At 39.8% G+C, this 14,860-nt stretch overlaps 1 protein-coding gene across 6 annotated transcripts in view; it reads right to left on the minus strand.

The window, feature by feature from the left end:
- Positions 1-8,883: 8,883 nt before the first annotated feature.
- Positions 8,884-14,860, minus strand: part of zmym4.1 (zinc finger MYM-type containing 4, tandem duplicate 1) — a 276,696-nt gene continuing 270,719 nt past the window's right edge. For all 6 annotated transcript variants that reach the window (XM_068011207.1, XM_068011208.1, XM_068011206.1 and 3 more), the window contains one exon: positions 8,884-12,173. In XM_068011207.1, the coding sequence (XP_067867308.1) occupies positions 11,963-12,173 (211 nt within the window). In that variant the 3' untranslated portion in view covers positions 8,884-11,962. The remainder of the gene's footprint in view (positions 12,174-14,860) is intronic.

A 14,860-nucleotide genomic window follows, 5' to 3' on the forward strand; every position in this document is an offset into this window, starting at 1 on the left:
AGTGACATCTCACTCAACTACTGGAAAACTTCCAGCTACACTCATCTTTGCACATTCTATGCACGCACATCTACCTGAGCTATCCTCTGGAGCTAATGATCAACATGTATGGGAATGTGATTGAGAACAGAAGGATGGAATGAAAGTACGTGCAAAGTCAAAGATGAAATTTAGAGCTACGCTGCTAAAGCCAGGAGATAAAGTACATGTGAAACATGATGGTCATATTGGAAAGCAAACAAACCCTTATGACATCCATTTATTGTAACTAACACAAAAGAATCAATGATCACTGCTAAGCATGCTTCATAAATCATCACAAAAAATGTGTTATTCTTCAAAGCACTGAAAACACCACTCACAAACGTTGAATCAGATTCCGACATCAACACCTCATATGAAGAACATGATTCAAATGAGATTACATCTGATGTGATGATATCCTACTCATCAGAGAAAACACCCACCGCACTTAAGTGACCATGGTACGAAATTAACTATTTAAGTTTATCGTTTACATTTTGCAAACAAACCATTGAAACATGTTATTTCTCATTTACTAAGAAGGGGAGGGATGTAGTGTTGTTGTGTTTTGAATTGCAATTGCATTGTAGAACTCATATGCTAGCAAAGTGAAACTAAAACAGACAGAAGAATAGATCTGGAGAAGGGTCACTGACCCGAAACGTTAACTCTGCTTCTCTTTCTACAGATGCTGCCAAACCTGCTGAGTGGTTCCAGCATTTCTTGTTTTTATTTCAGATTTCCAGCATCTGCAGTATTTTGCTTTTATATTAGAATAAGAAAAGCCTTTATGTTCTGCTGCTGCAGTCTTTGTCTCTCCGTCTTTGCCTCATATCTTATACCAAATTCGGATAAACTTCACTCAGGTCCCAAGAACACAACACTCTTTGCCACTGGGGTTTTCTTTGTGCCATGTCTGGGTCTGTTGTCAACTAACTGATAGGGATTAATAGCTGTGATTATTCAGCTCCTCCATTATCGCTTCATGTGAATACCAGGATATTTGAAGACAAGCTAGATGGGCCTCACACTCACAAAATAAGAAATAGAGTGACATGTGAAGTGCTTCAGTGGAAAACAGGATATGATTAAATGTTATTTAATTCCATTACCTGGAGACAATAGGAGATATAGAGAGAAATCAAAGAAATTAAAGGCATTGACAAGACACAGTGAACACGTGACTAGCAGAAGGAGGTGGGATATGAGGGGTGTAGAAATGGAAGCACACAAAACTGGCATAATGCAGCAGGTTTAACAGCCTTGGAGTCTAGGAAAAGTAAAAGGCAGTTCTACACCAAGGGCACAAATTGCACCATCAGCAATGTTCCAAGAATCAATCCATCTCCTCTCCTGTTAACCATGCATACTCATCACAGCATTTCCTGCTGAAGAGAAAGTGAGAAGAGTAAGTGGTTAAGGTCATAAGCCATTAAGATCAATATTAAGGCCAGAGGATAATGAAGTGCCCAATAAAAAGTTTAAATACTTTTCCTTAAGGGAGTTGGATGGAGAATTGAAGTTCCAAGAGTCGGAATGTAGGGTTATGCTTGTAGACAGTTCAGCAAAGTGATCCTCTAATTTGCATTTAATCTCCCCAGTTTCACATCCAGTTAGCAGTCAATTTAACCAGTTTAACAATTGATCTAAACTCTCATTGACAGATTCTTGTGATTAATTTGCCTATATGAATAGAAACCATTCTGGGGAAGGGTCCATATCTGAAATGTTCTGTCGGTTGTTTGACCTGCTAAGTGTTACCAATGTTCTCTGTTTTTGTTTCTGATGGCCAGCAGCTGCAGTATTTTGCTCTTTGAATAGAAATTGTAATGTGCATTGAATGGATTTAGTATTAAGCACCGTTTGCATCTCATTAACAGCTGTTTCCACACCTCTGCTGGAAGACTGAAACATAGAATGGTTACAGCACAGAAGGAAGCCATTCAGCCTGTCGTGTCCATGCCAGCTCTCTGCAAGAGCGATTTAGCTAGTCCCACTCCCCAGCTTTTTCCCGGTCATCCTACAATTCTTTCCCCCTTCAGATGCTTATCCAATTCCCTTTTGAAAGCTATAATTGAATCTGCCTCTATGACCTTTTCAGGTAGCACATTCCAGATCGTAGCCACTTGCCGTGTAAAAAAAAGTTCTTCCTCAGGACACCTTCATTTGTTTTGCCAATCAATTTAAAGGAGAGATAGTTAACTACCAAACACAGCAGAACAAAGCAACTCATATCCAAAAGATTTTCATTCAACTCATCAGGCAGAGCACTTATAATTATTTATTGTACCACTAAAACCAACCACTTAGTCTAGAGAAATACTGACCTAAAATTGTCATCCCTAGTAAACTTTTGTATAAACTCATCTTATTAACAAAATTAGTTTTGTACAGGTTGCTTATATTAACCTGGGTATATGTAATGAGTGTGCACAAACCCTGTAATACTGCATCACCAGCATAGTGTCCAGAGGGTCCCCATTCCAAGTGGGTACAATAAGTCATTGATGTACAAAATGTATTTTTGCAGGTATATTTGATAGCGACTGTGCAAGTGGAGATCTGCATCTGAAGAATTTCGCACAGTAAACATGCTCTCTGGATCTTTCCAACTCCAGTAACATCTTCTGTCTTAGTTTCATCTGCAGCCCCTCACCAACAAATGCTCAGGAACAGCCCTGACTGAATCATAGAATACAGCACAGGAGGCTGCCATTTGGCACATCATGTCTGTACCGGCTCTCTGCCAGAGCAACTCACCTAATCCTACTCCCCCGCCCTTTTCCCCATGGCCCAAAGTTTTTCTCTTTTATAATTATCCTATTCTCTTTTGCAGATCTCAATTGAATCTGCCTCCACCACACTCTCAGGCAATGCATTCCAGATCCTAACCACTCGCTGTGGAAAAATAATTTTCATGTCGTTGTTGTGTCTTTTGTCAATCACCTTAAATTGGTGTCCTCTGGAACTGTATCCTTCCATCAATGGGAACAGTTTCTCCCTACCTACCCGTTTTAGACCCCTCGTGATTTTGAACACCTCTATCAAATCGCTTTTAATCTTCTCCAGGGAGAACAGCCCAAGCTTCTCCAACCTATCCACAAAGCTGAAGTTCCTCATCCCTGGAATCATTCTCTCAAATCTTTTCTCTACCCTTTTGAATGTCTTAGCATCCTTCCTAAAGTATGGTCCCAAGAACTGGATACAATACTCCAGTTGAGGCTGAACCATCATTTTATACAGGTTTATCATAACTTCCTTGTTTTTGTACTATATGCCCCTATTTATAAAGCCCAGGATGCCATGTGCCTTATCAACCACTTTCTCAACCTGCCCTCAACCTTCAATGATTTATGCATACACCCCCAGGTCCCTTTTCTTCCTGAACCAACTTTAGAATTGTACCCTTTAATTTATATTGCCTCTTTGTTCTTCGCATCAAAATGAATCACTTCACACTTTTCTGCATTAAATTTCATCTGCCACTTGTCCGCCCACTCCACAGCCTACGTCCTCTTGAAGTTCATCACTATCCTCTTCACAATACTTCCAAGTTTTGTGTCATCCGCAAATTTTGAAATTGTGCCCTGTACACCAAAGTCTAGGTCATTAATATACATCAAGAAAAGCAGGGGTCCTAACACCAACTACGGGAAACCCCACTATATGCCTTCCTCCAGTTCGAAAAACAACCATTCACAACTATAGGGCGGCACAGTGGCGCAGTGGTTAGCACCGCAGCCTCACAGCTCCAGGGACCCAGGTTCGATTCCGAGTACTGCCTGTGTGGAGTTTGCAAGTCCTCCCTGTGTCTGCGTGGGTTTCCTCCAGGTGCTCCGGTTTCCTCCCACAAGCCAAAAGACTTGCAGGTTGATAGTGACAATTTATAATGGCCAATTTACCTAGTATAGGTAGGTGGTAGGGAAATATAGGGACAGGTGGGGATGTTTGGTAGGAATATGGGATTAGTGTAGGATTAGTATAAATGGGTGGTTGATGGTCGGCACAGACTCGGTGGGCCGAAGGGCCTGTTTCAGTGCTGTATCTCTAATCTAAAAATCTAATCTAATCTACTGTTTCTTGTCACTCAACCAATTTTGTGTCCAAGCTGCCACTGTCCCTTTTATTCCTTGGGCTCTAACTTTGCTCACAAGCCTGTCATGTGACACTATTAAATGCTTTTTGGAAGTCCATGTACACCACATTACTTTCATCAACCCTCTCAAGTAACTGCTATGCTGAATGATTTCCCTTTCTTTATGGGGGAGGGGGGTGCAGGGAGAGGGTTGGTGAAAGTGATGTGGTTGATGTGGTGTACATTAGGTTTCAGTGAAACATTTTAGATGTTGTTCTACATTAAAGGCACTAGCTACATAAATGCAAATTGCTGCTGGTATAAAAATGATGACTCCTGGTTGTATAAATCCATGGAACGGACTACAGAAGGCTGATTGAAGAATCAGGTCAGTTAATCGGCCAGCTTCTCAAGTGCATTATTTCAATGCTAATTCTTCAAGCTCAAAAATGAGCACAGCACTGTAGATAATTGCAGACCCAGACTGTCAATAATTGTTCAGTCAGCCCAACACATATCAATCACAGTACATTGTTACCCATTTTTTTTTTTAAACATACCTTAACACTTGGGTCAGGGCTGACCTCTGTTCGGTTTTTGGATTTATTTCTACATTTTAATAGGATTAGATTCTTGATCAAGGCAAGCTACTCCTTTCATAAACATTGTTTTATTCTTCAGCTTCACACCATTGATGATTTAGTGGTACAGAATGCCTGAGCAAGTTATCCAACTGCAAGGTGCGAGCTGACCCCTTTCCAACAATAGTGATCCCACAACTGATATAGTGGAACAAAATAATTTCAAATGACTTATTTTCTAACAGATCAATAAAGCGCAACAATTGCATAAAAAAAAATCAAGAAAACATTAAGCTTACTGAATTGCAATATCTGATGTTTGATGTATTTGGTATTTGTCAAGCATACCGGAAATTTATCAACTGTAGATTTTTACTGTATGATGTTGCACTTCCATTATTGACTTTGCTACTCAAGAGTCAGAATGTGGAACTTGCTACCCCATGGACATAAGGATATGTTAGGGTGAAGACTCAGGTGGAGCAGATACTGGCATAGGCCAGTTGAGCAGAATGGCCTGTTTCTGTGCTGTAAATACTATGTAATACAATGTATGTAGTATGTAGTGTAACTTCACAAACTCCTTTAAAATGCTTGTGAACATCACACATTGCTAAGCTATCAATTTAATGGGGAAACCTGCAACAGATTAAATGCATTTTGGACAGAAAGTTATTAGAGACAGTGACATAACAGGTACATAATATTCTCTCCACACACAAAGCCTCCAACAGCGCTCCACAAGTGAAAATGAAAAAAAAAAACTACTTATTGGCCCGAATTTCATGGTCAGAGGTGAGACAAAGGTGATTGCCACTGTCCTCAAAGAAACATGACCACAAAGACCTAGCAATCACAAAGATCTGGACGAAACATCATCCTGTGACTAACAAAACCTCCTAGTCCTTCTCGATCGATTTGCAATCTTTGACACGGTTGATCACACCATCTTTCTTCCACAGCCTCTGCAGCTGGCCTGACTCCATGCTTGTCTATCTAATATTAGCTAGGGAATCACCTGCAATGTCTTCTCCCCACTCCTGGTTACCTCTGGAGTCCCCCTTGGCCCCTATTTCTCATATAAGTGCTGCCCTTTGGCAATATCATCCAAAAAATATCAGTTTACACGTGCACTGATGACACCCAGCTGTATCTCACCACCACTTCTCATTACCCCTCCAGTTTCTAAATTGTCAGATTGCTTGTCTAACATCCAGTACTGGACGAGCAGAAATTTCCTCCAATTAAATATTGGGAACAACAAAGCCATTGTCTTCGGTCCCCACCACAAATTCCATTCCCTGCCACTGACCCCATCCCTCTCCCTTGGCAATTGCTGAGGCTGAATCAGATTGATCGCAACCTTGGTGTCATATTTGACCTCAAGATGAGTTTCCAACCACATATCCATGCCATCACCAAGACTGCCTATTTCCACCTCTGTAACAATGACCAACTCTGCCTCTGCCTCAGTCCATCTGCCACTGAGACCCTGACTGCTTAGCCTGGTAATGAAAGTCAATCACATTGAAGTATTCTCACAGATAGCAAAACAGGAAATTAAAAAAAAAATCCTTCACTTTTTAACTCATTCTTCAAACAGCAATGTAGAGATTGGGATGTACTCATGGGATTAAGGTGCAAGTTGAAATACATTCGTTTTCATGGCCAGGGAGGTTGTTCATCAGCAGTTATGAACTTAGCAAGCTAAAAAAACCCACTTACACCTCATTTTACAAGACTAATAGCATAAAAGTGGAAGATCACATCAATTCAAGTGATTTAAGATTTCTGTCTGTGGGGACTTTCAATAGCACACCCTGTGGAATAGTAGAGATTCACTAACAGCAGGTTTTCGATTTCCCTGTTCAACTGTGCATGTACAGATGCCAGAAGTTGTCGTCAATTTCACCAGTTGTAATTAATGCCTGGCTACCTGACCCGAACCCGACTACATGTATACTGCTTCCGGAAGTCACGGGATCAGGCTTACCCATGATTCCCCACAACTCCAGCTGCAGGAGTAGTCTGCTGCCGGAACAGATGAAGGATACTCGTGTCGTGTTGGGCACGAAAAAAAATTAAAGGGCTCGGGCTGGCTGTGGTGGGGGTCGGGCTTTAATTTTATACCCGAGCCAGCTTTAGTTGTAATGACAATGAACACTAATAAGTTCACTGTTATTGCCACCGCAAAAATCCAGGCTAATATGTCCACTATAGAGTGGACTGCGTGAAATCATTGTAAGACTGTGAACTAATTGCAGAATTGGATGATTAGGAATCATGAGAATATCCTCTTTTGCATTATAGCCAGTGACCACTCATTTCTTTTTGTTAAACTGTCTGGGATGAATTTTAACTTGCTCTAAAAAATTTTAAAGACCAATATCATCTTTGGCTGCAACTAGAAACTCTGCTCCTTAGACAATGACACCACTACCTTTTCCTGACCATTTTCTAAGGTTGGACCAAACACCAACCTCCCATTCCCCACTCTCTGTTGCTCATGTATCTCACATCAAGTCCCAATTGCCCATCATTCCTGTCATTGCTAATCTATCAGTTTCCAATGTAACACCTGAAATTTTCAGTTCTTGTTCTTGTCTTGAAATCTGGTATTAGCTCTCTATTTCTGTAATCTCTTCTACAAATACATCCCTCCCATTCCCTGCACCCCACTCTCTCACCAACTGTCCATCATGTTGTGCAGCCTCTTCCTTTCCTCCCATCATTAGCAGTCTTGAGACATGTAACCCTCATGCAGCAAATTCCCAGTCTAAAGCCCATCATCTTTGACCAAGTTGTTGCTCATCTTTTCCAATCTCTGCTTCTTTGGCTCAGACTTCTGAGATCCCAAGGTGCCGCCACATTAGAAGCACAATATAAATGAAGCTTGTTCCTGTTCTCGTCACTTCTGTACTGCTTTTGGGATTCTCAATGCCATCAATATTGGAAATAATAAAATGCAAATGATCGTTTTGAAGAACTTGGTCTTCAGTTATCAGCTATTAATATGCATGACTTGGGGTGAATTTCATATGCTTCTCCAATCTGTAGGGATATATCCACTCATCCTTCCACCCAACCAAACAACATACCTGCGATTGAAAGTTCTGATGCTGGGCTTTATAATTGGCCACACCGAGGGAAAAATTCATGGAATGGACAGTAAACAAGCTGTCAGCAACACCTCCTGCCATTTATATTACACCCTTAACACAGAAAAATGGCCCAAAGCACTTCAGAGGTGTAATCAAAAAGGACATATTGGGGGAGAGGTGAGCAAAAAGCTGCTCAAAAAAGGTGGCATATAAAACAATGTGACTTGTAAATGCTGCAGGAGTAAGTCAAATCACAGAACCTTACGGGTCATTCTCTGATGGGCATTGCACTACCATACATTACAAAAAGGATCTACTTTTGAAACCAGGGGTGTCATTTTCTGCAATAAATTAATTACTGTTAAAATCAGAAGTAATATTACACCTAAAAAAGATCACCAACAGGTCGAACACATGTTCTGTAAATACACCAATTTTCTGACTTTTCTCCCCCAAAAAGATGCTAATGTTGTTCTGCCCTTTCGTGATCAAATTACATCACTGTACATGTTGGAAGATACTGCTGCCTCATCCAACAACAATGAGCTGCTTTTTCTTTGCAATTTCTGCTTTTTAGCCAATTAAGGAAAAGTTTTAAAATGTTGTCACACCTGGGTATAGTCATTAATAAATCATTTGGCTAAAAAACGTAGAGTAAGATACCTTAAGGTTTTACTGCAGCAAAATTTCTTCATACTTTTTAAGGAACATTACAGCAATGTTCACAAATGTTCCAGTATTACCTGAACAAGACTAATTTTCTATTTAAAGTACCTTGTCCTCAAGAGAGCAAGAAAAACATTACTGATATATTTCCTTTTAATTACAAGAGAAGATTTTCTACCTTAACTTTAACATACAATTCAGTTATTGAGTATGTTTAAAGCAGAGATTGGCAGACTTCTAAACACCAATGACAAAGGGATATGGGGAAAGTGTGAGAAAAAGGCACTGAAGTGGATGATCAGCCATGATCGTATTAAATGGCAGAGCTGGCTCGATGGGCTGAATGGCCTACTCTTGTTCCTATGTATGTTCCTACAACAGATAAAAACAATCAAACTGTAAGATACATCCAAGCAGTAACGAATACAAATAGCTGTAGATTAAAAAAAAATGAATTTTTATTCAGGTAACATAAATATTCACTTATTTTTGTTCATTTACTATAAGTTGAATTAAGATTTGACTAAAAACTTTAAAAAGGCTCATAAATGACAGCAGCTGAATTCTGTAGTTCTTACTGATAAATATTTTATTAACGGGGCATAATCGTTTGATACAATATCTTGCACTTTATACCAGGTTTGCGAATAGAAGATTGAAAAGAAATGATCCACGACATGATCACAGAGTCTGTTACCTTTTAAAAAGATTTTTTTTTTTAAAAAAAAGGTAGTACTGTGCTAAAACGAAAACATTCCTGCAGCACCACGATCCCGGATACCGAGGTTTTTCAAATGGGATCTCAGCACATGTTGTTCCTGGTTGTTGCACATATTCAGCTCCCATCCACAAAAAAATGTTGACAGTGCCCCTTTAAAATGTACTTACAGCACTGTAATATCTGAACAAAGTTGAAATATGGAAAAATGCATTGATTATAAAATAACAGTCAGTTACTTTAGGCCATCAAAAGGCATTATGCTCTTCAATGATTAGAAAAGAACTGCTGGTTCTATGTGGAACAAACTATAGCATCTTGCAACACGTGATCACTATACGACCATTCATTTCTTGGGTGATAACATTCAAGAGTTGCTGATACATTTGCAAAACATACCAGAGTCTGAAAACTAAGTTAGGTTTATTCTTCCACAACCCCCCTCCCCCCAACCACTTCACCTCATCCTTATCAACTGAAAATGTATTTAACTAGCTTTTTGTTACTCGCCCTCAGAGTTACAGGATCTGGAGGTGAGTGAGGGGCATACTGCAACTTCTAAGATAACCACTTGCAGTTGGACGAGATGATGCAATCGGCTAGAAACACTATCCTTTTATCTCTGGCATCTGGATTTAACCCCAGGCAGGGTGATGGTATGAATGCCTTCTCTCTCTTGTAAGTTGTGGTGGCCTGAAATGAAATGAGTTCAGGCAGTCACAACCCAGTGCAAGCCCACAGCACAACAGTGCTCAGAATTCAGCACAATTGACACTAAATTAGTACTGTCACGAAACGATGGGAAATGGAATATTTACATTGTGCAGTAGGGATGCTCTTCTAGATAGTGGTTAAGGCACATTGTTGGGATAGTGGAGTTTCACCCTGTATCTTAACTTATGATATACAGGAACTGGAGAAGGCTTTATTAATGCTGACACTGGGTGCAAAAAGTGGAAAAATCTTCTGTTTCTCAGTTTAGGCTTTCTGCTAAGTATGCTGGAAAAAAGATAAAACACGACTAAACACAGGCAATAGGCAAATCCAGAGGAAAGTTACACAATATGGGGGAGATTTTCCCTTCATTAAGATTAACGGATGAAAAGTCATAGGAGTGCACAATTTCTGGATATGTGCCGCTACCATATGCCGGGGTACTGCAGTGAAAAATCTCTCCAAATCAGTCAGTTCCCCCAGGTTCAAACTATGTTTCAGTGACTATTCCTAACCTGTTATACCCTATTAAAATAAGTTAGATTTCTTTTAAAAATCAATTGAAATCATGATCACCAACACACTGCCACAGAATGAAAGGAGACAAGCTTGATTGGCGAATACTTTCCAGTTCCAAAAGGGAAATGGGTAAATCCAGTGATTCGATGCTCCCATCATTGAGCCATGCTTGAAGAGAATGAGAATCAGAAGTCGGGCTATAAGCACTGTAGCACTAATTCTCCAACTGGAGTTCCTTTGAACATGGCTCACTGTTGAGAGTGTGACTGAATTTACCTCAGAGCATAAGCCAAATGTGTATCCACAGGGACAGAGAAAATTATAAAAACAAATCAATTTTCCCCCCCCCCCATCACTTTTCTGCATCTTCTAGTTGTAGTTTTCAGTCCAACAGCAGGCACACTGCCTGATCATTGTCCGGGCTGGGGAATTGTAAGTAAAAGAAAATGGTGCACTTTTGTTTACTGAATGAAGCAGAAAGAAATAAATGAATCCTTCCCTTAACAATGAAAAAAGCTCAATGCGTCCAGTTCACAATTTCCATGTACAAAATGTCTTTCTTGAAACTAAACTCAAAACGGTATCTAGTGTATTAACTACTTTCAAGTTTCCCATTGTATATGCAAATGGGGAACAGTGCATTTCTCGGCTAACGTAGAGGTAAAAGGTACTTTCACACAAACGCCTGTTTACTACAATGCAAACTGTATTATATAACAGGGAATACATTGGGTTTTTCTACAAATGTAATGAGTCTGCAGTATGTAAAGTCTGACTAGGCTTCACATAAGCACTTATTTTATACACAGTAAAGATATAAATGTAATTAAAATGTATGTACAAAAACATATCGGCAAGAACCTAAACTTATAACAACATCCTTTTTAGCTGCCCATCACCTTCAAAATATACAAATTTATACTCATGTGCACATCTACACCTAAACTTACAGCACACGGATCTCCTCTAAATGAAACGCGAGCACAGGACATTTTAACAAGGGGTTAGTAGATGCATTTCAATGCTAATTTTCACAGTTAACAGCAATCTAGGAACTAAACGTTGTGTTTTCATTCATAGATGTTAACATTTAAATGGCCGAAATACTGTCTCACTAAAAGAGTTTCATCCAAAATATGGCCTTTGAACTCGGCTGTAACATTCTAGAATGGTACTATTGCCATTTAAATACTACTTGGCGTGCTTCTTGCACCCTTCCGCTTCCCTCCCGTCCCCCTTTCCGTCTCTCCCTAAAAATGAATTTGTTGCACATTGGTTTTCACAATGAAAATCCAGTGAATCAGTTTGGGGTAAAAACAAATCCACATCACTTGTCTTTTTTAACGAAAAAACATTTCAACTGCAATTATTTAAAAGCACCAAGATTTCCTGTCAATTTAATTATCAACATAGATTTTATTTGACCAGTGTGTTTATCACCCCTCCCTTTCCTGTCCCCCAAATCAACCCAGAGGAAGAGTACACTATGTTCCTAGCAGTCTGTTACTCTTCATGGGTACATGCATTCTAAAATTCAGTGCTTAAAAATGGATAAAAATCTAGTTCATTCAGATGCATCTTCCTCTTCAGCATCCTCATGATTGACCTTTGCAAGCTCCTCGTGAACCTCCCTCACCATGAGAATACGGGTTAACATGGCATCCAGAATGGCAGGGTCAGTTGGTAAGGTTGAATACCACATAGGGCTGTCAGGCACACATGAGCGTTCAGGCTGAAGGTAGAAAATATCACTTCTTGTCTTCACACTCTCAGAACTATGGGAAGGTTAAAAAACAAAATTGGTTACAAGTAATGAATATGTACATTAATCTATTAATTATAAAGGATCCTTAATTTTTAAATTAATCAAAGGAAATGTCAATACGTAAAGATTAATACAAAAGTAAAATACTGTGGATGCTGGAAATCTGAAATTAAAACAGAAAGTGCTGGAAATACTCAGCAGATCTGGTAAAATCTGTGGAGAAAGAAGCAGAGCTAATGTTTCAGGTCGATGACTTTTCATTAGAACTGGAATAAGTTAGAGGTGCAACAGGTTTTAAGTATAGAGGCAGGGAAGCAAGGTGGGGTGGGTGGAAGAACAAAAGGGAATGTTTGAGATAGGGTGGAACGCAGGAGCGATTAAATGACAAATGGGATGGCAGTGCAAAGCAAAAGAAGAGACAAGCAGCAAAACAAAAGATGTGTCCAGAGGAGGTGTAAATGGAAATAAAAGAACCATCACCAGCAGCTGCTGTCCAAAAACAAAACACACAAACAAAAATGGAAGAGGTCACAATATGAAATTGCTGAATTCTGTTGAATCCGGAAGGCTGTAAAGCGTCGAGTCTAAAAACAGATAGTAAGAGTTTCTATAGATCTTTAAAAAAGAAAGGTTAATAGTGAGCAATGGTCTTATAGAAAGTGAGTCTGGGGAATTAATAAGGGAAAATAAGGAGATGGCAGATGAATTGAACAGGTATTTTTCATCAGTCTGCACTATAGAGGTTACAAATAACATCCCAGAAATAGCTGTAAATCAGGAAATTGAAGGAAGGGAAGAACGCAAGAAAATTACAATCACCAGGGAAGTGGTACTGAACAAATTGTTGGAGCTGCGGGCTGACAAGTCCCGGATCCTGATGGATTTCATTCCTTGGGTCCTAAAAGAAGTGGCTAGTGAGGTAGTTGATACAATGGTTTTAATTTTCCAAAATTTCCTAGATTTGGGGAAGGCTCCATTAGATTGGAAAATAGCGAATGTAACTCCTTTATTCAAAAAGGGAGACAGAAAGCAGGAAACTACAGGCCAGTTAGCTTAACATCTTTCACAGGGAAAATGTTAGAAGCTATTAAAGATGTTATAGCAAGGCACTTAAAAAATTCAAGGTAATCAGGCAGAGTCAACATGGTTTTGTGAAAGGGAAATCATGTTTAACCAATTTATTGGAGTTCTTTAAGAAGTAAGATGTTTTGTTGATAAAGGTGGATGTACTGTACTTAGATTTCCAGAAGGCATTTAATAAGGTGTCATATCAAATGTTATTGCAGAAAATAAAAGCTCATGGTGTAGGGGGTACCATAGTGGCATGGATAAAAGATTGGCTAGCTAACAGGAAACAGAGAGTAGGCATACGTAGGTCATTTTCTGGTTGGAAAGATGTAATGAGTGCTGTGTCACAGGGATCAGTGCTGGTGCCTCAACTTTTTACAATTTATATAAATGACTTGGATGAAGGGACCGAAGGTATGGTTACTACATTTTCTAATGACACAAAGATAGGTAAGAAAGGAAGTTGTGAAGACGTTAGGAGGCTACAAGGGGATATAGATAGGTTAAGTGAGTGGGCAAAGATCTGGCAAATGGAGTATAATGTGGGAAAATGTTAAATTGTCCATTTTGGCAAGGAGAATAAAAAAACTATCTAAATGGTAAGAGAATGCAGAGCTCTGAGATGCAGAGGGATCTAGGTGTCCTAGTGCATGAATCACAGGTCCAGCAAGTAATTAGGAAAGCTAATAGAATGCTTTCATTCATTGTGAGGGGAATTGAATAGAAAAGCAGGGAGGTAATGCTTCAGTTATACAGGGCATTGGTGAGACCACATCTAGAGTACTGCGCACAAAATTGGTCTCCTTAGTTAAGGAAGGAGGCAAATGCATTGAAAGCAGTTCAGAGAAGGTTTACTAGACTAATACGTGGAATGGGCAGGTTGTCTTATGAGCAAAGGTTGGACAGGAGTTTAGAAGAGCAAGGAGTGACTCGATTGAAACATACAAGACCCTGAGAGGTCTTGACGGGGTGGATATGGAAAGGATGCTTCCCCTTGTGGAAGAATCTAGAACTAGGGGTCATTATTTAAAAATAACGGGTCGCCCATTTAAGACACAAACGAGGAGAAATTTTTTCTCAGAGGGTCGTGAGTCTTTGGAACTCTCTCCCTCAATGGAAGCAGAGTCTTTAAATATTTTTAAGGCAGAGATAGATAGATTCTTGATAAGCAAGGAGGTGAAAGGTTATCGGGGATAGACGGGAATGTGGAGTTGAGGTTACAATCAGATCAGCCACGATCTTATTGAATGGCGGAGCAGGCTCGAGGTTCTGAGTGGCCTACTCCTGCTCTGAATTCATATGTTCGTACGTTCCTCGAGCTTAGATTAAGCTTCATTGGAACAGTGTAGGAGACCAGGGACAGAGGGGTCAGAGTGGTAGTGGGTCAGGGAATTAAAATGACAGGTAACCAAAAGCTCAGGGTCACACTTATGGACCAAAGTGATAACCCAATCTGCACTTGATCTCTCCAATATCCACCATACGCCCAGTGACTCCCACAGCTAACTGACTACAATTTCTTCACTCCCAGCTTCCTGTAAAGACTCTACTCCATTCTCCCAGTTTCTCCATCTCAGTCATATTTGTTCTGATGTTACAACATTCCGTAACAGTGCTTCCAGCATGTCT

This window comes from Heterodontus francisci, chromosome 31 (assembly GCF_036365525.1).
Source record: "Heterodontus francisci isolate sHetFra1 chromosome 31, sHetFra1.hap1, whole genome shotgun sequence".
NCBI lineage: Eukaryota > Metazoa > Chordata > Chondrichthyes > Heterodontiformes > Heterodontidae > Heterodontus > Heterodontus francisci.